This window comes from Nannospalax galili, unplaced genomic scaffold, assembly GCF_000622305.1.
Source record: "Nannospalax galili isolate Female #2095 unplaced genomic scaffold, S.galili_v1.0 scaffold597, whole genome shotgun sequence".
NCBI classification, from domain to species: domain Eukaryota; kingdom Metazoa; phylum Chordata; class Mammalia; order Rodentia; family Spalacidae; genus Nannospalax; species Nannospalax galili.
The window spans coordinates 922,177-947,603 of record NW_008339519.1 but is presented as its reverse complement, the minus strand read 5'-3'; the positions used below and the strand labels follow the sequence as shown (position 1 = coordinate 947,603).

Genomic DNA, 25,427 nt, shown 5'->3' with positions numbered 1-25,427 from the left:
CATTTCTCAGCCTGTCTGATGCCTGTATTACATTATCTCTGCTTGGAGATCCTGGCACCCAGACGTCATTGTTATAGTAATCTGTTTCTGTTCCTCTGTCTTTCCCTGTTACCACCCACTCTGCTGTTCGCCTGGCAAATGCCTCTCAGAATTGTTATGCCTTAATGTTTCTTGGTAATCTAGAGGCATACATCATTATCTTGTTTCAAGATGCGTTTCCTAATTACTAGAAAAACTAAAAAATTTTCCGTATGCTTTGAACAAATCCTAGATTCACATTGTATGAACACATCTTTAGCCCATTTTTTCAGTCCACCCTTTAAAATGTTCAGTTAGCTATTTTGTTGCTGTGACAAAATATGCACATAAGCAAGGAAAGATTTACTGGGACTCAGGGTTTCAGAGGTTAGACTCTGTCATGACGGGATGCTATTTCAAAGCAGAACAGGTCATATCATGGCATCCAGGAAGGACTGAGAGAGAATGTCTACTCTACCAGGCTTCTCCTTTCTCCCTTTTATTCTAGCCAGGATCCCATCCTACGAGAGGATGTAGCCCACACTCATTCAGAGCTGGTTAGCCCTCTCTGGGAATGCTCTCATAGACATACCTAAGAGTATGCTTTAATAATCTAGTCTTCTCCATCCAATCAGGTTGACAATCAAGAGTAACCATCATACTTTCACTTATTACACCTAAACATATAGCTCATATATTTATGTTCTTAAATTCATTAAATATCTCACCATTTGGAGGTTATCTTTCCAGTCTTTGCTTTGTCTACCATCACACAGTTCATTTTGTAGTGCTCAAATTTATCAAATATTTCCTGTTAAAGTATGTTCTTTTCAACCTTTCTCAAGGTTATTGTTGTTGTTTGTTTCTCAGTGATGACCAGTATGAATGGCTGAGATGGAATTGTCATGTAATTTTCATTTGCATTTCATTGATGGCTAAGGATGGTGAGAAGCTTTTTGTGTACATGTTGACCATCTGCACTTCATCTTTTAAAAAGCACTTGTTAATTCCATTTGGTCATTAATTAATTTAATTATTCGGGGGTATTCACTTTTTGAGGTCTTCATATGGTCTAGATATTAATCCTGTATCAGATACAGAGCTATTAAAGACTTGTTCTTATTCCATTGTCTGTTCTTTATTATTTTCTTTACTGTACAGATGCTTTTTAATTTTATACACTGACATATACTAATTATTGTGATGATTTCCTGAGCTATTGAAATTCCTTTTAGAAAGGACTTTTAGCCTACCTAAATTTAAGCAAAAGGATGTAGACAATTTATACTTTTAATATACAATAAGATTGAAGCCGTAATAAAAGTTCTCCAATTAAAAGCAACAAGGCCAGGGCCAGGCAAACTTATTGCTAAATTCTACCAGATATTTAAATATGAACCAACACCAATTATCCTCAAATTATTCTATGAAACAGAGATACATCAAAACCAAAGTCAAATCACAAAGTTAGTATGGGGCTAATACTAAAGACAGACACGGACACAACACAAAAGGAAACTAGAAATCAATATCCCTAATAAAAATGGACACAAATATTACCAATAAAATAATTGCAAACCAAATACAACATTGAAGAAAAATCATATGCCTTCGCTAAATTAGCTTCGTTTCAGAGTTGCAAGAACAGTTCATCAAGACAAGGGTGTCCATTCTTATTCTACATAGTGCTTGAAGTCTTAGCTTGAGCAAGAAGACAAAAGTCAACTTTTCCCCTATTTGCAGATGGTGCGCTCTTATAGCTAACATACTATAAACACTTCACTTGAAAACTATTAAATTTGTAATAAATTTTGATGTTAAACATAAGAAATTCTCATTCCTTGATTCATCTTCAGAACTATTCACCTTTTTATGCATTTGTTCCTTTATTTGAATTTTAAGTTATCCAGGTTCACAAAAAATATTATTGAGATACATACTACATTCACAGGTTGATGAGGAGATAAAGATGTACTATGTTAGAGAACTTTTCCAGTATACTCTAGTTTCCATCTCTGCGTGTTTTATTGCTCTTCTTCCAAGTTTTCTTTCATACAAATTAATACACCTATCATCTTGATAAATGTTTAACAACCATTTCTATACCTAGTTAAAATCTTTAGGTACAATAATGTGTTAGTATTATGAGTTTCATTTTTAAATTCTATTGGTTTTGTCAGATATAAACAATAGTATGTGATTGATTTAGCAGCCACCTTACTGAGTTCTGTTGTACTCTGAAGGATGTTTGCATCATTTTTCAGTTGGATGCAATGATGATCCTATCATTTCATTCTCTCTTGATTCAGCCTTACATATCCCTTTACTCATCGTGTATTTGACAGCATTATTATGAATTGTAGCTTTGAAAACAAATATCTAGAACATTTACTTATTCTAGCCTTCAGTGGAGATTCTCTAAACTTTTATGCCAGCAGTAGTATAATGGGAGGATTTTGGGTTTTCTTTGGTTGCTTGGTTTTGCAACATACTCTTTACCAAGGGAAATTCCCTTGTGCTCCTTCTTTTTAAGAGTGTTGGAGAAACTTGCTACAGTCTTCTCCATTTATAATGATTATCACCAGTTCTTATTTGACTCTTTAGGTTATGGTAATACAATTTCTAATTAAACTAGCATTACATTCCTTGGGTAAATAAGGCAAACTCATGATATTCTTCGTGGTGGTTTGTTATCAATAAACAGTGATATTAATTATGGTCATGTTTAATTAAGATAGTTACTCTGTACTTAAAAGTTATTTTGCTCTCTATTATTACATGGTCTGACACTGTTATCAATAGTAAAACCATACTAAAATCTTTTAAACATTATAGTATATTTCCTCTTTTTTCTATACACAGAAAAACATGTATCACATGAGTAATTTCAGAAAAAAACACAGAAAAGAGATGAGGAAGATAAAGTGAATATTTTTAATGTATTAAGTTTTTTGCTCTTTTCACTTTTTTAAGTGCCTTTTTCTTCATTTAAGTTCTTTAGCATTTTATGGGGAATTCTATTTTCTATTTTACTTTAGTTAATGGTTAGCAATAAAACTTACCCAAATCCTGAACAAAGCTACGTTCAGAAAAAAATGATTAGCAGCTTTCTGAATATCAAATGATACTTTTAAATTTTAAATTGCCTCCAGACAACCCAATTTTCCGTATTTTATCATTTAGAGGTATATTCGTCCATTTTCAACATGGTTTTAATTCATCTTTTACTATTTTTGTTTTTGGCTTAAATTATTTCTTAGTGTCCCATTATATAATCACTTGAGCTCAACAGTAATTTACTAGACATGACCCTCTGGGTAGGTGCTTGTGTTTTTGAAGCACTTTGGGACACTTACTCCATTTTCTTCTAGTAATAGCTGTTCCTAAGGAGAAGTTGACTGTACATCTGGTTTTCTGTGCTTACAATCAGTAGGTTCATTCCCTTCAGAATCTTGTACATTTTTGTGTTTATCTTTGCTGTTTTGGAATATCATTTAAACATAATTGCACATGGATTTTTAAGTGATGATTCCTATGTGAGAGTCTCAAGTCACTGGAGCTACTATTTGTTTCACAACTGGGATTCTTTTACTCATATGTAATTAATTGTTGTAACTTCTATTTATCAGGAGTTGTTTTAAAAGTAGGTTCTACATTGTTTCATACTAGGAAGGCAATTTGGTGTTTCCTTAGCTTAACTGCCATCATGCATGTGATTCAAATTCAGACACAACTTAATATGTAGTCAAATAATAAGGCATCAATTGTGTGTGTGTGAGTGTGCACGCACACGCGTGCATGTGTGTGTGTGTGTGTGTGTGTGTGTGTGTGTCTGACTGGCTCCACTCACCTACTCAGATCTACCATTCCATAGGTTAGCCATGTTTTTTTCTAATTTAATAACCACATGATTAGAAGAAGCATTTCATTACAGCTTTAACATATTCAGTAACACATTCCAGAGCAAGGATACATCTCTTTCAAAGGTGGCTTTAAATTTTTAGGTTAACAGTTGATTTAATACAGTCATACAATATTGAAATCAGTATAAACCCTGTAAGACATAAAATTGAATGAGTTTTTACCCTTTGAAGAAGATCTCCATTTCATTCTAAATATGCTGTTTCCTACATTTTTAATGCTACTAACACTTAGATGTTTGCACATGTGTCTTTAATCTCTATGTGTCTGATTATTACTAGCCACAGTCAGTTACACTCGGATCCTTAGTACCTGAGTATGGATATAAAGTCATCAGGTAGATTTCACTGGTATTGTTTATCAACTCTACTATTTAACATGAAGTAATTTTTTTAATTTTTAATAACTACATGTTTAGAAGAAGCATTTTATTACAGCCTTAACATATGCAGTAACACACCCCAGAGCAAGAGTACCTCTCTTTCACAAGTGGCTGTAAGTTTCTAGGTTCACAGTTGAATTAATACATTTAATACAGGTTAGCCATGTTTTGTAGTCAAGATTATCATTTTCTTTATTTATTATTCATTTATTTATTTTGTTCGGATACTTACTTTCAGCTGCTCATTTTTCCAGTTTCTTATCCACTTCAGATAGAAAACTTTCTTAGTAAACATTACTTCTTCCTATTAAACAGCATATTTAATCTTCATTTCTCCAAAGATCTCTACTCCTTCATTAGCCATTCATTGATTTAACTTTAAAATTGTATCTTGTGGACTGGTGAGATGGCTCTACAGGTAGAGATGCTTCCTGTCAAGCCAGACAACCGGAGTTCCATCCTCAGGAACCACTTAGTGGAAGTGGAGAACCAACACCCTGAAGCTGTCTTCTGACCTACACATATATAAATAGCATGCATAGACACACACACACACACACACACACACACACACTTGAAATAAGTAAATAAGTAACTTTGCACACACACACACACACACACACACACACACACACACACATGAAATAAGTAAATAAGTAACTTTAAAAAATTAAAATTCCTTGCCCTTGAAATGTCCTTTCCTTTCTTCCTATACTCATGCATGACTGTCTTTGTTATTAGATTTTACCTAGTACATTTGCTATATTTGTTCCATTCACCATATTAACCAGAACCCTTATAAGTTACTATAATGACTTTGATGGGAACTCTATGTTTTCATGATTTATTAAACAGAGTAAAATGGATATGACACAACTTTTTTAACAAATTGTTTTAAAGGCCAGGCACGGTGGTGCGTGCCTACAATCTCAGCACTTGGGAAGTGAGGCAGGAGGGTTATGAGCATGAAGCCAGCCTGAGATACATATTGAGACTCTGCTCAAAAGTAAACAAACAGAAAAATTTATTATTAAGAGATGAAATACATTGGTTTTAGGCCAGATACAGAAGAAATGCTATTTGTAACAAATACTGAGACCAGTTTTGCTATTTGTCTCTTTGTACATGAGGAAATAATTAAGTCTCCTGTCCCTGTTCACTGAATACTATTTTTTCTAATAATTTAAGCATATGAAACATTTTTATATTATTTTCTATGATATACAGTATTTCAAAATATTTTTAAATATTGGCTTAAAAATTACAAGATGTATCTGTTAAGCATGTAGTATGCTGTGTGATGTGTATCAGATATGACATCATTTCAAGGCGCACTGAAAATGTGCTTTGATGTGCCATTTCAGTTCTGTGACCATAGAAGTTAGTGACTTTTGTGTTCTTGCATGCACTACCTGTATTTTTATCTGTTCTTTTATTGCAAGTTGATTATCAATTGCCTTTTGTTCTTGTACTTACGACTGACTCTTGTGACCAATATTGGCTTTCTTCTTCTCTGATTTCTATGTTTTCTGGTTCTAGTTTTCAATGAGTAAAAAACTGAAATTATTAGAATTATAAAATAATAAATATAGTTAATTTTTTAATCAAAGCCTGAGGGCCTAACCGTGAAATGAAATGCTTGGAATTGGGGATCTAGTTAAGGAATTCTTGCTCGATTCCTTGCTTGTGATCATGTTCTAATTCATGACTTTAGTTAAGAAAAGCAATTTATGTATGGAAGGCTAAGTGTTACTGTATATATACAAATAAAGCCCCAACACGTATTTGTCTGTCATATAAGTATGAGAATCCTAATTTTTCAGGCCCATCGTCCATCAGGTACTTGGTAGCTAAGACCATGCTAAAACCCAATGCTAATATACCTACTCTTTCCAATTATTGTATTGTATTATTGTCTTAACACCAGGATCCATGCCATTTTTTAACACTGTAATAAATGTAACCCAGAATTATATGTATATATTTATCTCCAAAGTCAACTATACAACAGTGGAATTTGCTTTAACATCTTGTATGTTCCCTAACAATAGTTTCATCTTTGAGATAAATCATACCATCTGACTTCCTCTTCATTTGAAATGAAATGTTATATTTTTTATAATTAGAGCTCAAAGAATAGATTACATGTTGTTCAAATTCCTGAAAGTTATACAATACTATAACAATTTAGTGCATTATGTTGGTATACAGCTAATATTGCTTTTAATTGTAAGGTTCAGATAAATATTCGTGAGGACCTTTTCTTAGGCTTCCTTTAGAATTATGTAGTTTTCAAAAGGGAAATTTTTAATTCCTGTTCTGCTATTCTTGTTTCCTTACTTATTTGTAAGTTATATGTATATTTTTTTCTGTTACTATACATAGGATTAAAGAATGGCAATAGAGATATGTGTGAATAGAAATCATCTATAATTGAATATCATATAGAATCCCACTGGCTTCCTTTCCTTGTGAGAAAAATGTCTGTGTTGCTGGTAATTCTGTCTTCTAAGCACCCTCATCTATAAGCAGGTGGAAAACCAGAAATAGAAATAAAGGCTTGAGAGATCTTTTATATTCAGGGTTGATATCTTGTGCCCCAGTGAAGTGGACAAAGCTGCAGGAAGGGATGCAGTGGAAACGAGGAGGGAGAAAACTAGCACAGGAAAGGCAAGAGAAATGTCAAAGAAAATGTGAAGAGAAGAGCAAGCACTGGAAAAGAACGCAGTGTGCTCATGCTTGGTGGAGAATAGGGTTTATTTTAGGTTCCCAGTGCATTTACATGCATGTGTGAATCCAAGCTTTTCATTTAGAAATAAAAATTATCAATGGCACTTCATAGGAAATGGTAGAGAGATTTAGAGGAGAGACTCACAAAACAGCAAACTAATCATTAAGCAGTCAGAGAGCTAGAATTACAGAATGCCACATTTTAATGACCAAACTCCAGTGAATGGGGGTGGGGGGGGAACCTGGCAGTCACAAGTTACAAAGTGTCAAATGCCTCTTTGAAAAATAATGCTGACACTACGTCCTTGAAAATGTTCACAGTGTTAGTCCATTAAAATATTTATGATGTAGAAAAAGTCCTACAGTATTTGACTAAAGAATAAATATTAACAATCATTCATTAGCTGAAATACTGGCATTTGATTACATGACATAAAGCTCTTACAGTAGAGTACAGTGTCAACGATGGCAGTCTCAAACACAGGGTGCTATAATGTCAAATCAGTGTTCTACCTGGAAAAGAATTGTGTAAGCAAAATAATATTTAAAATCAATTCAATTCAGAGGGGAAAATATTTTTCATATTTATAATAAAAGGTAAAAAAAATCCAGATGAATATTTTCCTATTGATCTATATTTCAAAAGAATATAAATTATGTTCTCTAATATCGAGGTTAATTTGTTCCAACTTAAAATCACTACCAAATCACATAAAGGAATTAAAAGCTCTATAAAGTATTGCTATGATTTTTGTATTTTTTGAGAGATCAGAAAAATTTCCAAAGACCATCCTATGCACAGAAGACACACAGCTAACAAGGATTGACTCTGCTTCAGTCAAGTCCTGAACTTGATACACGAAACCACACCTGTTAAGGAAGTGGCTCGCACAGAACTGTCCTTCCATGCAGACCTTGTGGGCGGTGATAAGTTTTGACTGTGTAGCTAGCATATGTCATGATGAATTTTCAACTCTAAGAGAATACACAGTGTTCTCAGATCAAGATTAGGCTTGATTCCCATCCACCCTCTTCCTCAAATATATTTTGGAGCAAAAAGAGATAGATACTTGACAGATGAAATGTTAACTATACCTTCACCAAAACAGACAGAGCCATAAGTGGAAACTCTTAATTCACTGTGACTGTAGTCACATTCCACATTCCATTAGCAGGACAAGGACCATAAATCCCTCTTCTTCTTCTTTTTTTTTTAATGTAGCCAGGAAAAACAAACTGTCGTTCCAATGGGCGTCTAAGTGAGCACACTGGGGACTTCATGATGAGACTTCTTTGCACTCCCATGTGTTGCTGATTTTCTATATCTATCTAAATAATAGGGTATTTTGCCAGATTTCCATCATTTTGCTATTCCTAGAATCCTCACGTGTCTCCCCCATTCAGAGAATCTGTTCTTTTTGCATGGAGTTTACTGAAGAATGATGTTTACTGAAGAATGGAGCTTGATAAAGTATCTAGAAAACACATTCCTTATGAGAAGCTCAGAGAGATAGGAACTTCATGTGTCACGGAAACTTTCTGTGAGGGTCAAGAAGCACACATTATATGTTCTAACAAACTCTTTGTGCAGATGTTTGACCAGTACTTAAACACCAGATTTCACACACACACACACACACACAAAACTACTCCTGCTTCAGAATATGAAAAATCAAATAGCAGACTCTACTGCATTGTTCAAGCACATGCATCGGCTTCAAAAGCAGAGACAAAGGGGCATCTATTTTTATTCACAGAAAGTTGGAAAACAGTAACTGTGGAGAGAGGTTGGGGGTTTGGCTGTGAATGGTGAAGCCCACATGATTCTGTCTTGTGTGGGTTTTTTTTTTATTTATTTATTTAATAACCACATGATTAGAAGAAGCATTTCATTACAGCTTTAACATATTCAATAACAATTTCCAGAGCAAAGATACTACAGTCATACAATATTAAACTCAGTATAAACGCTGTAAGACATAAAATTGAATGAGTTTTTAACCTTTAAAAAAGATCTTATTATGGACACTGAAAAAGGTTTGAGCTCCTGAAATCCATCCAGTAAAGTTCAACTGCGTGTTTAAGAACAGGTTCTTAACAGGTAAGACCACATCTAAGTAACCATTAAAATTTAAAATGCAGCAACAAACCAGTAAATTCAGAGTGAGCATTTGTATCATAGTAAAGCTTCTCTTTTGAAGATTCAACTAATTTTTCTCCCTTAGTAAAGTACTATGGAATTTAACGTATGAAGTTTCCAGCATGTGCCATGTGCCAATTCCATAAAAGTGGCCACACTTGCAATGTAATATCATCAAAGGCAATAAGAAAATGCCTCTGTGACTGAAATTCTGTTTATGTGAATTTGTTGAAAATATTTTATATTATTTTAAAGATCAGTGTTGGAGAGATGGCTTAGTGGTTAAGAGCACTGGTTGCTCTTGCAGGGGACCTGGATTCAATTCCCAGCACAAGGCAGCTAATAACTGTCAGTAACTCCAGCTCTAGGCAATCCGATGCCCTCTTCTGGCCTCTGTGGAAATTGTACAACATGGGCACACTTGCATGCATGCAGATAATACACTCATACACATAAAATAAAAATAATAGATAAAATCAAAAAATAAAGATAGAAAAGTTGCTAACAGTCTATTGATTTGTCAAGGAGATGAAAATGTAAGTTTCTTACATGATACATAAAGCTCTTCAAATGTTTCCCACATATGTCTCCAGCTTCGTTCATTAGATTAGCCATTAAACCAGTCATGAAGCTCATGTTTAGTGAGCCCCTGCTCCATTTGGACACTGAAATTTTAAATAGGATTAGGAAAATAATTATAACCAACTACCATCATTGCAAAGTACCTAACATACAATTCTATGTGTCCTGTTCCTCCTGTTGATAATTCTGAAATCTTTTTATCATCCATCATATATGCATATATATATACATATATATGCATATATATGTTTTAATTTAGTTAATTTCTAACAGTTTTTGACTGATACATAAAAGCATGAAAGTAATGCACATGTATTATTTAATGTATTTATTCACTCAATAGTCTTTAAAACACTGAATATATCTATATACTTGAATATTTAGCATTTCTTTATGCTGAACATTTTAACTTTTGTATATTTATAAACGTATGGATGTATATGTCAAAGAAGATGACCAAAAATTAAGAGAGTGGGTGACATGGGAGGAGTTGGTGGGGGACTGGAAGGAATGGAAATATTTCAAAGACAATGCTCATGTATTTTTATTTTTAATTTCATTGAGCACATCCATTGTACATGGTACTGGGTTATGTAATTCTAAAACTCACCCACTTTTACTTTCTCTAAACCATATTTGCTATTGTTCAAATATGACCAATCAAAATTGTGTGACAATATTATATAAAGAACTGTCTGCAGGTTAGGCAAAAACTAATGTCAAGATATGGCATAAACTTAAGATATAAGACTCTGAAGGAAATTTTAGATGCTGTTCAGGTTAACACACTTAAGAAATTGAGGTCCTTCATAATGAGGTGATCACAACAGAGGTTGTCTTTTCTTCTTTTCCCCAAAATAGGGAGAACAAGGGGTAAACACGCAGTGTATTAAGAGTTATTATGTTCTTGGTCAATGAATGTAGTAGCTAGTACATTATTTACATAATACACATGACTTTTTACCTCTACAGATAAGTTCAAGGATGACAGTAATTTGTATGTCAACCTCATAGATCCTGCTTTACCCAGATTCCTCAAGAATACGTAAAGGCAAACTTAGCTTCTATCCCATATTATCCTCTACCACCCAATCTTTTCATGAATGGAATCTCCCAGAAGCATAAACTTTGCAATACGGCAAAACTATATACAAGCCACAGCTTCAGCATTCACCAGCTCCATCTGTTTATTTCATATCAAGTATCTCTAACCAGCGTTCTCATCTTTTAGAATCAAAATAGCAATGAAGGTTTGGCGATACCAAAAGAAAAACAAATTGAAATGTGATCAGCATTGTGCCTTGCACAAAATATAAAAGCATGGAATAAATGCTTTGTTGGTCGTATTATAAAATCTTATGACAAGAACCTTTCATTCAAACTAAAGTTTTAAAAGCAACAAGAAATTGTCTATTCCAACTCCCTCATTTTATAAACAAAGTACATCCAGATTCAGAAAGGCAAAATATCTTGACTACTGAAATGTAATTTTGTTTTCACAAAGCTAGTTCACCTTACCTCAGGCTCTATAGGTCATAAGTTCCTTCTTTACCAACTTACCAACTAAAAAGAACATCTTCAGAGGATCTGGGTCCAGTTCCCAGCACCCACATGGCAGCTAACAATTGTAACTCCAGTTCCTGGGAATCTGACACTCTTCTAATCCCTCAGGCATTGCATGACATGAGTGCACTTACACACATGCAGACAATAAACTCATACACATAAAATAAAAACTATAAATAAAATATTTTTAAAGAATAAACATTTTCATCTCAATATTTCGATAAAAATTTAGGGCCCAGATTAGCTGAGTCCTTGACTTTGGTGTCTTTTACACGGTAACAATGATTTGAGGCATGGCCGTGGTCTCAGGTAAGGAAGGATTCAATTCCAACCTCACTGGAGGTGTTGGTAGAATTAAGTTCTGTGTAGTTATAGGACTGAGGGTTTTAGGTTCTTGCTGGCTGTTGGTCAGTGTCCTCTCTCAGCTCCTGCAGGCTACTGATGTTCATGGTCTTGTGGACCTCTTGACATACGCAAGCAACTGTGCATAACAGGCAACCCATTCCCTTTGCTGTATTCTGTAAGAAGAAAATAATTTTGTTGCATCACAGATTTCCCATTTATAGCTTCTACTCTGTTTTAAAATCTGAATGTTTCTTTTGGGGGGGTTGGTTTTTGGTCTTTTTAGTTGTTTTTGAGACAGGGTCTCCCTGTAGCCCCAGCCGGTCTTGCAGGGTAGTAGACAAGGCTGGCCTTGATCTCACAGAGATCCGCCAGCCTCTGTCTCCCAGTGCTGGGACTAAAGGTGTGCGCCACCATGCCCAGCGAATGTATCTTCTTGAACTGTGCTTTGCTGATTCTTCCAGTTTGCCTTTTAAATTTTTTTCTCAGTATTTTTTAGAGTTGTCTTAGGTTCACAGAAATTAAAAGAGAAATACAGAATTTTCATGTACCCCTACCCCAATAGCCCTCATAAGAGATGTAAACTTGTTAAAATTGCTGAACCTATACCAGACTCCATAGTTTATGCTAGAATTCACTTTTGTGGTACATTTTATGGATTGTGCTAAAAATATTATTGCATGTGTGAACTATCATGGCATCATGCATAATATCTTCACTGCCCTAAAAATTCACTGTGCTCTATTCTTAAACACATTTCTCCTTCTTCTGTAAGCCTTACAACCAAGAACTTCCTTTCTTACTATCCCCATAGTTTTATAATTTTCCAAAATGTAATATAGTTGAAACAATAAGTGTATACTCTTTTCGTATGTATATTTAGCAATACACATTTAACTTTCTTCTATTCCTTTGCTTGGCTTGATAACTCATTTCTTCAGGGCATTAAATAGTGCTCTAGGACTTGAACGATACCACAGGTTATTCATCCAGACCTACTGAAAGACAATTTGGTTGCTTCTAAATGAAGCTGCTATACATATGACAGTTGTATGAATATAAGTTTTTTACTCAAATGGGTAAATCTCAAGAAGCACAGCTGTTTGATTATACGTTAACAGTACGTTCAGCTTTGCCAGAGACTGCCAAAGTACCTTCCAAAGTGGCTGTACCATTTTACCTTGCTACTACTAATAAAAAGTGATAATTCCTGTTACTCCACCCTCCTTGCTAGCATTTGATGTGGTCACTGATCTGATTTTGGCCACTGTAATAGATGCAGGGGTGTCTCACTATTTTAAAATGCACTTCCTAGAAGACGTATGATGTTGAACATCTTTTCACATGCTTACTTTTCATGTGACTATCTTCTACGAAGAAGCATCTGCTAAGACCTTTGGTCAATTTTTTTAAATTGGCTAGTTTGCTTTGATTATTGACCTTTTAAGTGTTCTCATATATTTTCAGTAAAGGGTCTATCAGACATATATTTTGCAAATATTTTCTCCTATACTGAGACTTGTGTTTTTATCCTATTGACATAGTCTTCTAAGAGAGTGGAAGTTTTACATTTTAATAAAATACGTGTTGTTAATTTTCTCAGTGATCATGCTTTTAGTGTTTTATCTAAAAAGCCAGCACTAAAGCCAAGGTCATCTAGATTTTTTCCTATGTAATCTTTATAGATTTCATCATTTTGAATATTATTTATAGGATAGTAATGCATTGAGTTTAACTTTTGTGACAGTACAAGGTCTTGGTCTAAGTCCTTTGTTCCTTCCTTCTTTCCTTCCTTCCTTTATTATTTATTTATTGCATGTGCATATCCAGGTAGTCCAGCGCCTTTTGTTGAAAAGGCTTATCTTCTCTCCACTGTATTTGTTTTGCCAAATATAAGATGATTATATGTATGTGAATGTGTCCCTGGGCTCCATTCTATTCCATTTTTATATTTGTCTGTTCTTTCACAAACACCATGCTGTCTTGATTATTGCAGCATAGTGAATACTGAAGTCCCCTGACTTTGTTCTTCTTTAATTTTGTATTACTAATCATGGATTTTTTAACTCTATGTATCAACTCTCAAATTAACCTGACAGTATCTACAAAATACATCATATAAATTGTGACTTTGTGTTGAATCTATACATCAGGTAGGCTTTCACCATCCAGAACTGACATTCTGAGAATACTGAACATTGTTACCCACAAATATAGCATACCTCCACATTTACCTCAGTTTCTTTCAACAGACTATTTTTTTAATTTTATGGATATTGAGTATGTCTGTATTCATTGTTATGTATTTTATTTGTTGTGATACGAATATAATATTGTGTTTCTATTTTCAAATTTCCTTGTTATTGGTTGATATATAGGAAAGCAATTTACTTGTATGTATCAACTTTGTATTCTTAAAAACTTGATTTAATTGCTATGCACTCCAGGAGTTTCTGTTGATTCTTTCAAGCTTTCTAAGATTGTGTCATCTAAATACAAAAGAAATGCATTTATCCCTTCCAAATCATTATGGCTTTATTTTTATTTTCCTGTTTCCTGCAGAAACTTGGACTTCCATTAAACTGCTGAAAAGACGTGAACTGAAGAAAACTCTTGCCTTGAGCTTTTTCTAATTTGTCACTTTTAAATGTGATTTTAGCTGTAGCTTTTCATAAGTTGTCCTTATCAGTCTAAGAGTTCCTTTTCATTCCCAGTTTGCTGCCTCCAGTATTTTTCAATCTTAAGAGAAATTGTTTTGGTTTGCTTTCCCTGTGCCACTCCCTGCCACTGATGTGGTCCTCTTACCTAGTCTAGCTTCATGGAGCATCTCAAATGGCAGCTTTCTCCCTGATGCCCTGTAACTGTGACTGTGTCATCACATCTCATCACACACCCGAGTTTTCTTCTCAGTGGTTCTAAACCCCCTTCCTCCCTTTTCTACTCTGTCAATCTAGACATTATAGTCACACTTCCTCCTAAATATCTGTTCATTTTGTGATATGACTTTCTTTTGATAGTCATCAGAATCAAATATTAAGGTCCATTATCCATCCATTCCAGTGTATTCTTCAAACTCTTCACTGTGCCTGAAGTATTTGCTTAAAAGGATAGAAAGGAAGGAAAGAAAAAAAAGGAAGGAACAAAGGAAGGAAAATAACTAAGCTAAGCTGTAACTTCATATTTCTCCTTAAAAACAACCGTCATGCTTTCAAATTTCTTTACAGGAAACATTAGATTTCTTCTACACACAGTGTTAAATTTGTCTTTACCTTTCCATTTTCTTATGCTATGGTCACATTGTTCAAAAATCCTGGATCACTTCTACCAAGAAGCCTTTTAAAATTACCCTTTCATCTCTGTTGACCAGATGGCAGCCTCTGCTCTAATCACTACACTCCTGGACCACTTCAACTTCATTTCCATTTAACCTCACTGCTCTCCGTCTATCTCCTTTCCAATCAGTACAAAATACTGCTGCCAAAACTAGCTTTGTTCCCTGCCAGTCCTCAAACCCTGTCTTTGCTTCCTGTCACTACTAAATAAAATTCAAATTCTTTTACAATTGATTTTCTGGCTCTTCAAATGAGGGTTTTTGCTAGAAGTTCAAGCAAACTGAGGTTGATGGATATCTCCACCTCTACAGCTGCTGCGTCAGGTTGTATAGATATAAGTTCCCATGTTTATACATGACATTAAATTTCTCTTTTCTCCCAAATTACCTGAGTCTAATTTATTTGTACCTCTTCACGAAGTCTGTTCTCAACAAATAAGGATGGAAAAAGTCATACATCCAGTATTTCATTACAGAAATTTGGTGCATTTGATAATCTTAAAGATTATTTCCTCACTAGTAACAAGACCTTCCATACCACTGTCTTTCCTCCAGTAGCCAACAAACACAGTCAAGAAATGAATAATTAAACCAATCACATAACAGATTCAAATGTGCTTTATAACAGAGTTTCATTATTGAATGTGGGTCTTAAAGGAATCTCAGCACTTGTTTCTCACCTTCCCCTTCTGCTATACTGTGGAAAAAAATCCATAGACATAAAATGAGCAAAGCACAGTTAGTTAAATTTTGGCACTTATGTGTTCAGGAATGTGTTATTTAGAAGAAACAGTATGAGGATATATTTGTCATTTTATTTAAAGGATCTGAAAATCACCTTTGTTATAAATATGCTACTATACTAATACATTTTGCCTTTGTTTTAAAATACTGGTTTAAATCTATGATAATTAGTAAGCTGTAATTCCCTGAAGCATCAAAAAGCAATATTCCATTGCTTTATTTTTAATTATGTTTAGGTGTGTGGGTCTGCATGTGAGTATGTGACTGTGAGTGCAGATGCATGTGGAGGCAGAGGTATGAGAAGCCCCTGATACTGGAGTTACAGGTAGTTGTGAGCTACCCCACCTGGGTCCTAGGAAATGAAATCAGGTCCTCTGCAAGAGAGGCATGCACTTTCAATTCCAGTTATCTCTCCAGCTCCATATAGATGCTTTTGTTTTTCAGTGCTAAGGGATTGAACCCAAAGCCTTACATGTGCTAGACAAGCATTTACCACAAGCTTCATTCCACTCATTGCTTGATTTTCTAAAATATGTTCATGAGGGGCTGGAGAGGTGGCTCAGTGGTTGAGAGCAGTAGCAGACCTTGCGGAGGACCTGGGTTCAGTTCCCAGCACCCACATGGCAGCTAACAACCATCTGTAACTCCAGTTCCAAAGGATCCGACTCCCTCTTCTGACCTCCATGGGCACTGCATGACACGGGTGCACTTACACACATGCAGGCAAGACACTCATGTGCATTAAATAAAAATAATAAAATATTTTTAAAATATTTTCATGAGCAATGAAAGCAGTTTAGAATTAATAAAGAAAGCTACTTTTCCTGTTTTTTACCTCAGATGTCTATATAAATAACCTCCGGGATTATAGATGATAAAATAGTAATTGTATCAAAGCTTTCTCAGAGAGGAACTATTTGCATTTATCCCTCCACATAATAACCTAAAAATATAAATATATGTGAAGGAAGAAGACAAATATAAAACATTTTAAAATAATACAGCTTTTGTCTTATGGAAACTAAGAAGCTTATGATTATTATATTGACTATTGTTACCCCACATACAGTAATCATTTTATATGAAAACATCAGTTATATAATATAGGTTTCAGTATTAACAGAAAAAAGTTTATGTGTTTATTAAGGGAAATATTACTATACTATTAACTACCAAACCTGTGCTGGAGCACTCAATATAATTTGAACTCATTACAATTCTTCATGTCATAATGCAGGTATAACAATTATTTTTATCTATCCTTATATTTTATACTGAGTTTCCAGCTCAAATTACAGTCATAAAAGAGTCCACTTGGAAGTGTGCTGAAGACAGGGTCTTCTTGCTCACCAATGTCCTGCCCTAGAGAGTGTATTTAGGTAGAAGAGAGGCAGATAGTCAAATATGGCAATATGGGGAAGTAGACCATACTAGAGAAACAAAGCCCAGACACTGCAAACTTAGACAATGAGCACTTAGCTCTCCCTGGGGTAGAGTTGAGGTATTCCCATGTGAAACGTGAAGGATGTGATATTATCCGTGATTGTGGGTGAAAGGGGAAAGAAGAAGGCCCAGGTGCTTTGGAAAGCAAAAAGTCTGTCTCTGCAGGTGAACGCATAAGGAAAATCCTGCCAGAGCAAGACACTGCAGTCCAGAAAGCACGCACATGTGCAATTATTGCTGCATTCCTTAGGTCCCAGTTAATTATGCACTTCCTCCTAGGGACTCGGGGAAAACACACAGGAGGTTCTGAGGGAAGCTGGTATGAGAAATAAATAGAGAATGTCTCTGTTACATCCTCACCTGTTGGTAAAATTTAAGAAAAATTAAGGTCTATTTTAAAAATATTTGTTAAAAATATCATTACCAAAATGACTCATCCCCTAAAGCAGCTCCTTCAGATCTATGCTTCATTCACACCACTTGCCCTCTTGGGCACCATGCTGCCACGTGTTTTGGACATTTCTTTAAATGTATGTGTCTGCCTTATACAGACACTGAATATTTTGCATTTAACTAAGTAACTAGGTATGTGTATCTATAAATCTTCACTGAACACTTTCTTTAGCATTACATAATGGACTGGTCTGTGCACTGGCATCCATGAATTTCTATGTTGGTATATGTGATGATAGGAGGGGCTGAGGGGCTTATGCAACCATTGAAACTAAGACATTGCAATCAGGCCCTCTGCAAAGTAGTGTTCTATTCTTCTGCTCATTAAATGTATCTCTCATCCCTTTCAACTCTGTATAAATGGCATAGGCAATGTTATTTACCAACTGGAACTGACAGCAGTAAATTAGCACCAGCTGATGATGAGACTTTTGCCCAGTGAACTTTATGTTCCCCCATTGAATCTGTTTATTGTTGCTATTCCTGCATTTGAACATGACTTCCCTAGAAAGCACTTCTTCATTCAGTCTCTGTGCTGGAAACAGACAACAGCTTGAAGCCAGCAGCTGCTTCTGAACAAAACAGGTACAGTGGCAAGAAAGGCTGCTGAATTCATAGCAATAAGCACATCGTGACATAATTACAGTAATCTCCTGAGTGACCTGCAAACACACAGTGCCATATGGTAATTTTTGGTACTGGAAATGAGAATCCAGGAGCCATAGTTTAATCTAGCCAATTTCCACTGTATTCTTGCTAGCATGAAATTGATTTTTTATCCAAGAAATTAACATGAATATTTATTGACTGATGTAAAGACTATATTTGTATTGTCAGCTAAATATGCCAGAATATTTAGTAAATATATTTGAATATTATTTTCGACAAAATATATGAATATATGAAGTTTTGCTTTTTTGTTTAACAAAAACTGCTACAGTTTCTGTTTGTTTTTTGTGTTTGAACTACTCTAGTAGTAGTTTCAAAATATGGAATATAAAACTTTCAAACTCTTCTTTTTCCTTTTGAACTGCAGTGTTTATTGTGGTACATAGAAAGATTGTCTTATATTTCTTTTAATGTCTTCATTTGACTTTGATTAAATTAATAAGCTTGATTGCTATTGTCTTATGCTTAGGAAAAAAATAAATCCTGATTTTCAGTATGGATAGTACTTTGAGTTGGGATTAATAACTGAGCTCCCTACATTTGCTTCATTGACCAGCCTGTAATTACAATTTCCTAAACTTACTGAGGACTTTTTCTTGGGACAAATCTAGTATTGCTAGAACAATAGAGTACATTTCAGAATAATATAAAAATTCTGTTGCTCTCTTGCAAATATTTTCTATGAATATGGGTCTGATTTCTGAGAGCTTCAAAGGATTAAATATTGACCTGTGCATCCACAGAATGGGATGATCCATCTTGATAAGAGGGGCCTAAATAATCAAACCTGACTCTCTCTGATCTAATCCAGGAGTCATGGAGAATGCTGGGCAACCTGGGAATATGACAGGGCACTTATTCCCAGAGGACTGTGTTGCATTAAAAACCACAGCATTTTGTTTCATTTTAATGAAAAGGAAATGAAGGCAAGCTGCTAAAATGAAAGGATTCAAAGTACACAGGTTCAAACAGGATGAGAACCATATGCAAATGAGAATTTTCACCCTGCCACACCTACCTCCTGACCCTTAATCCCACCTGTTGTGGGATTGTATGCTTCAAGAGTTGCTATGTTCTGGGCAGATCAAGGGGATTCTTCTCATCTCACTGATAAGGTGAGACAGCAGGCTATCTAGAGAATTTATCCTACAAATCGTATAAATCCCTAGTATCAGAGAAAAATACTTAACTCTTGCTAGGCATAGTGGAGCACCTTAATCCTGTCCTCGGGAGGCAGAGGCAGGTAGATTTCTACGAGATCAAGACCAGCCTGGTCCACATAGTGATGTGATTTCTAAGCAGCTAGAACTTGGGAGATCCTGTAACAAGTCTAATTGCTGAAACCTCAGTCATATTTCAGCCCCTTCTTGAGACTAACAGGCTATTAGCACATGACCTCATGAGCTTGGTGACACATACACACGTAAAAAAGTAAAATGATCCATTTTATGGAGGAAAAATAACTAACAAAAACAGTATAGGTCAAGAAGACCAAGCCAAATTATTTAGAGTACTTTTTCAACAGCTGCAAGAACTGAGCCTCTCCTAGTTATAGGTATGTCCCATTTATGGATGTGGGTTTTGAACAAGCTGTCTTGGGCTTTAGCAAATGACTCAATAAGCAAAGCAAGCTAAAACGTGGAATCTTTTCTACCGACTTAGTACATGATCGTCAAAGAATTGTCACCTCTGTTGCCACTATTATAAACTACAAAACAAATATTAAATTGGTTTTTTCTCAAGGTTTGCCTTAAGTCCCAAGAAACTTGCTTAAAGGAAATCTCGGTATAATTGTTAAGTGTCTGACCATCCAAACACATAGCTCGAACTTCTGCAGATTCCCTGAGTCTTAAAGTGGTCAAGACAAGTCAGCTAGGCATTCAGAGTATCATATAATAAATGTGGCCAAATGTCACATTTATCATGTAATAATTGTGCCCAAACATGGCAGAATGGAGATGGGATCACAGGAACAATGAGCAAAAGTTGTCATATGTTGAAAAACACAATTAATTAGATGACAGTATTTCTAGCTTAATCTTTGGTTAGTTACTTAATAGATTTTTAATCTATTGGATCATTACCCATCTAATACTCAGACTCTGAGGTTTTAATACCTAATTTGGCTCATCATATGAAGTAGCTATTACTCTTTCAAATGTACAGTTATAAGTACACTTGCATATGCCTCTGTCATATCAGAGCTCTCCAAAAGGATGCATTATGATCCATCTTGATAAGAGGGGCCTAAATAATCAAACCTGACTCTCTCTGATCTAATCCTGGAGTCATGGAGAATGCTGGGCAACCTGGTAATATGACAGGTTGTAACTAAATGTATGACTATGTATATAACTAAATACACACTTTACATACAAAATGCTTTTATGAAAGCAAACAGAAACTGACACAGGATTTCAGGCCCACAATATGACTGTAAGTTGTTAGGCATTTGATCTTGGTTTAGAACATTTATACTATTTTCCAAACTATATTATTTCTGTCCCAAATTTCTAAATTTTACTGTTCTGTAAAGCAGTCAGGAAAGTTGATTTTGTTGTTTACCAAATCAGTAGAGGATATTTCCTAACACACTTGCTTTTGGAAGAAGTCAAGCTTTCACTGGGTTCTGTCTTTAAAACTCCTGCAACTCACAGATTAGCACAGGACGGACTTGATACCCACCTCAGCAAATGGTCCAGCTAAACAAGCCAGCATTGACATGCATGCATCCTTCACTCACAAGTTTACACCGGCAGGATTGTGCCATCAATGGTTTGATTAAAAGTACACCTGGGACAGAAAAGGTGATGCGACATGGACCGAGTATGCAGAGGCAGATGGATTCACTGTCATAATTGTAGTTTTACTCGATTATCATTTTCATGGGCTCCAGGTGATTTCTATTTGTTTTACAACAGCACTTGTCTCAAAATTCCCAGGGGATCTTGAAGACGAGAAAGCTGCATCCTGGATTTGTCTAGGCTGGTTTGCAGCGTGGGCACTTCAAGGAGTTGTGCAATGAAAAAGCAATTAGCTTGTTGAGTCTAGGGTGCCATTTAGAATTTTGAAGCTACTGTACTTCATCATAAAATTGACCTTTTTAATTTTTTATGTTGGAAATTTCCACTAAAAGTGTTCACATTACAAAAGAGTGCAGCTTCTGGGAAAATATGAAAGGCTTGGAAAGGAGCCATGAAAGACTCTGGTGCCCTGAAGGAAAACTGAAATCAGCCCTCCTTGAATATAGTAAATACCACGTCATGAAAGAGTCCGTGCTTAATTTTTAAATAATTGGTATCATTAAGTAACATAACAATGACATAGCAACACCAGCCCTGCGTAAGAAGCAGGCAGGCAGTGTATCTTAGATTTACAGTCAACTTGCAATCTTGCAAGATAATTGCTTTGCTCTCTAGAAAAGAGGTCCTTTTCTCATTACCTTCGGCTGTCATTCCTATGCTGTAATCGTCTTAATGTGACCGTAATTTATGTACTGTACTTTTCAAAGCTGTATCAGATTTGCCATTTTAATTTCTCCATCTACCTCCAGTGATTAAGTCGGGGGGAAAAAACACCAATGTCAATAGAAAAAGGAGGAGGGTTTATTTAGGAGCAGAAGAATTGCCACTGAGGTTATCATTCTCATGTAGACAGTTCATAGTGTTGCCTCTGCCAGTAATAACACGGAATGTGTTCCAACAGAGTCTAGGAGGAAGTGTAGGGAAGAGGTTGAAGGTTAAGTTACCTAGTTCCCAGTCTTTGAAACTGCTTTATTGGATGCAGGACCTTCAGCAAATTACTTAACCATTTGTTTATTTCATCTCCCCTGTCTGTAAAATGGGAAGGCCAGTTGAGGTTATAAATTCACACTGAATTTCAGCAGTATAGAGTGACAATTTATCAAGTATCTCTCATCTTTCTGATGTGTGGTTCTGGGCTGGAGAGCTCAGTCAGATGACAGCTGGGCCTGCAGCTGGAGTCTGGAGGAGGCATGCAAGGTAGCTCACTCTCACTGGAGTGGATACAGCTTGCTGCCACAGGGCTGGCTCTCAGCTGGAATGTGCACCAAAATGCTCACACAAGACCTCTCCACGGGCTTCTTACAGAATGGCGACATGGATTAAAGGTGGACAGACACCCCCAAAATGTCTTTCTAGTGATCATGCAGGAAGCATCAAGATTTCTATGACCTGGCTTTACAGGTCCCAATCTCATGGGATAAAAAATCCTACTCCAACCTGGAGAGGGGAACTGCAAGATCATATTACTAAAGAGCACATGAGATGGGGGCAGTCATTGCAGTCTACCAATTTAATATCTACCGCCCATATTCTGAGGACGGATTACCAAAGTTAGTAATATCTGATACAGATTTAGAACTCCTCTGGGCACTCGGCAAACACTGGTCATTAATATTGTCCTGCAGAGCCTGAGACACTCTGCTCTGCCTCCTGGTTCCTTCATCCTCTTTGCAATTTGTAATGGTGTTCATCATTTTTTTTAATTTGGAAATTAGCATTTATAAAATGAATCTTTTCTTGCAGGCAAGAGCATTTGCTGGTTTTTTTTTTTTTTTTTTTAGGTTTCATTGAATATGTAAATTTCACCCTTCATGCCCCTCAGAGTTATAGGTTGTGGACATGTGACTCCATAGCTTGCTTAGTGCCATGTGCCCTTCCCTGCCTGTAAAGACTGCAGACAGGATGGGAAACCGCATCTGGAAGGGAGCAACTCCAGTCCTATGTAATATACATAAAGTCTTTGCAAAGTGATGAAAAAAGAGGATCATGTTTGAAAAAATTAAAACACTGCTCAGGCTAAAGCATAGTGTTTTTAGCTTGAATTTCAGAATGCTAGCGAAGTCATTCAATTTTTCATGTAAATACTAATAACCAAAACTGCAAAACAGAAAACTGTGGAATAAAATGCAACTTTATCAGTGCTATATCTATTAACAAATGAAAGGAAAGTATGTGCTTTTCCCACATTGTACAAGTTAAGTACTATTTAGAGTCTAGCAGAATTCTTTGCTCGCAAGAAATACTAAAAGAAGTATGTATTTGTAAATTTGATCCATTGATATATTTTTAATTTCACAATTTGATGACTTTTAATACAACCTTATTATTAGCATTCTGACTAACCTATTTCTACTCTTTAAGTGAATGCATTTAATCATTGTTCTACAGATGAACACTGTGAGAGTTATATGAAACCTCAAAGAAAATTGTGAAGTAAGAAGAGAAAATAATCCATGCATTAAATAATTTAATAGGAGCTCACCAAGACACAGGGAGCAACATTGAAATATACTTCTTTCAAAGTTGATTAGTATTACTTACATTCACTCAGAACCTTTTTTAAATTTTTCTTTCATTTAGAGAAATGTATGCATGTATATAGTAAAATAAAGTCAATATCTACCCCTATTTCTCTCCCCCAGCTCCTTCTTCAACATGCCCCCTCCCAACTTGAAGTTTTTCTTTTTTTTTCAATAACGCACTAAGTCCAGTTAGTGCTACCCACGTGTGCACGGATGTGGTGCCTCAGTGGCCACATCTTCAGAACAGAATAATTTTTCCTCCTTCAGCAACTATTCACTCCCAATAGCACCTCAGTAAGGGATGGGGCCTAGAGATCATGTACCCCATCTATGCCAGGATTTGGGATGTCTTGATCTGGTGCAGGTCTTGTGTTGTCATCACAGCTGCTGTAATTACAGGAGTGTAAAAGCCACATCATGTCCAGAACACAGCATTTCACATTACTCCTCCCCAAGCTTCAGCTCTCAGAATTTTTTTTTTTTTTTTTTGATTTTGAATTCAAATTTAATGTTTCAAAAAAATGCAAGGTAACAAATTTTTATAAAATTGTCACGTAGGAATACACCTTAAAATACTATCACATGCTACATTTACTTAGAAATAACTAGTAGATCCGGTAGAAACAAATCTGTCAATTTTAAACGAGCGTTCCTTTCTTTGAGCATAAAGGACGCTTACATGAAAATGCCGGACATAGCAGGGCGCTCAGCAGTGACTCAGTACCTCCGGAGTCAAGAAGTCTGGAGTCTGGCCTCCCTGGTGGGGTGGGCTTCCCTGCCGCTTCCCCAGGTAGGCTGGAGGGGCTGTGACTGAATGCGTCCCAAGTCCTGTATGCGATGGTCCTTTACTTTCTGGTGACAGTACAAGTATCATCACTGTTTTCCTTGAATTGTAAACTTCAACAGAAAATAAGTAGCATGCTTACAAACTTTACTACAAGAAGCTCTTGGATTGTGAGACTCTCAGCACAGCTGGTTCCAGAAGGCTCTGATCTGGTTCCCTTTTTCTTGTGTGATTTTTACCTTGGGGACATTGTCCACACCAATCAGCACTCACAAGGTGGAACCAGCTGTGGTCCTTTCCCATGGCCGTGCCACGTCTTTGCTCTGGCTCCAACCATCCTCTCTCCAGTTACAGAGTACCCAGCTGATTCATTTCTTCTTTCCTTACATTTTACTGTCTACTTTACAAATGGTATTTTAAGATGTTCCTGCAGAATTTCTTCATTTCATTCTATTAATCAACAATTTGAGGTTTTTACATAATAGCCCTTTAGCTATTTTGCTGGTCTATAGAGCTCATCTGATTTGTGTAACAGCAAGTAAGAAGAATATACTGGTGATCTCAGCACCTTGTACTGGGTATCTTTATTGATGTGTGCTAGCCTCAAAAGAATCAAGCACGTTTGCTCATATTTTCTCTCAAATAAAATATTTAGTTTCTTTTTAAAAATAAAACATAATTTGGGTCTTCCTGTAGCCCCAGCTGGCCTGGTATTCACTATATAGACCAGGCTAGCCTTGATCTCACAAAGATTCGCCTGCCTCTGCCTCCCAAGTGCTGGGACTAAGGTGTACGCCACCATGCCTTCAGTTTATAATTTCTTTTTTTTACAACAAAGACATGCTCAGGACAAAAATCACAAAACTATGAGCTAATGATGAATGATCTAAAAATTTAGCCGACTCATTATTTCCATATATCACTTATAAAGGGTCAAGCACTTGACCCCGCCCATGGATCTAAGTTTTAAGACACATAATTTTATATCATCATTTC

At 35.8% G+C, this 25,427-nt stretch overlaps 2 protein-coding genes across 3 annotated transcripts in view; one reads left to right on the top strand and one right to left on the bottom strand.

Moving 5' to 3' along the window:
- Positions 1 to 25,427, top strand: part of Nkain2 (sodium/potassium transporting ATPase interacting 2) — a 1,147,657-nt gene that overhangs the window by 980,320 nt on the left and 141,910 nt on the right. The window lies entirely within an intron of this gene.
- The window catches only part of LOC115070587 (caspase-3-like), a 3,112-nt gene continuing 2,038 nt past the window's right edge, over positions 24,354 to 25,427 (bottom strand). The window contains 1 exon segment of the mRNA XM_029564094.1: positions 24,354 to 24,544. Coding sequence (XP_029419954.1) covers positions 24,354 to 24,544 — 191 coding nt within the window.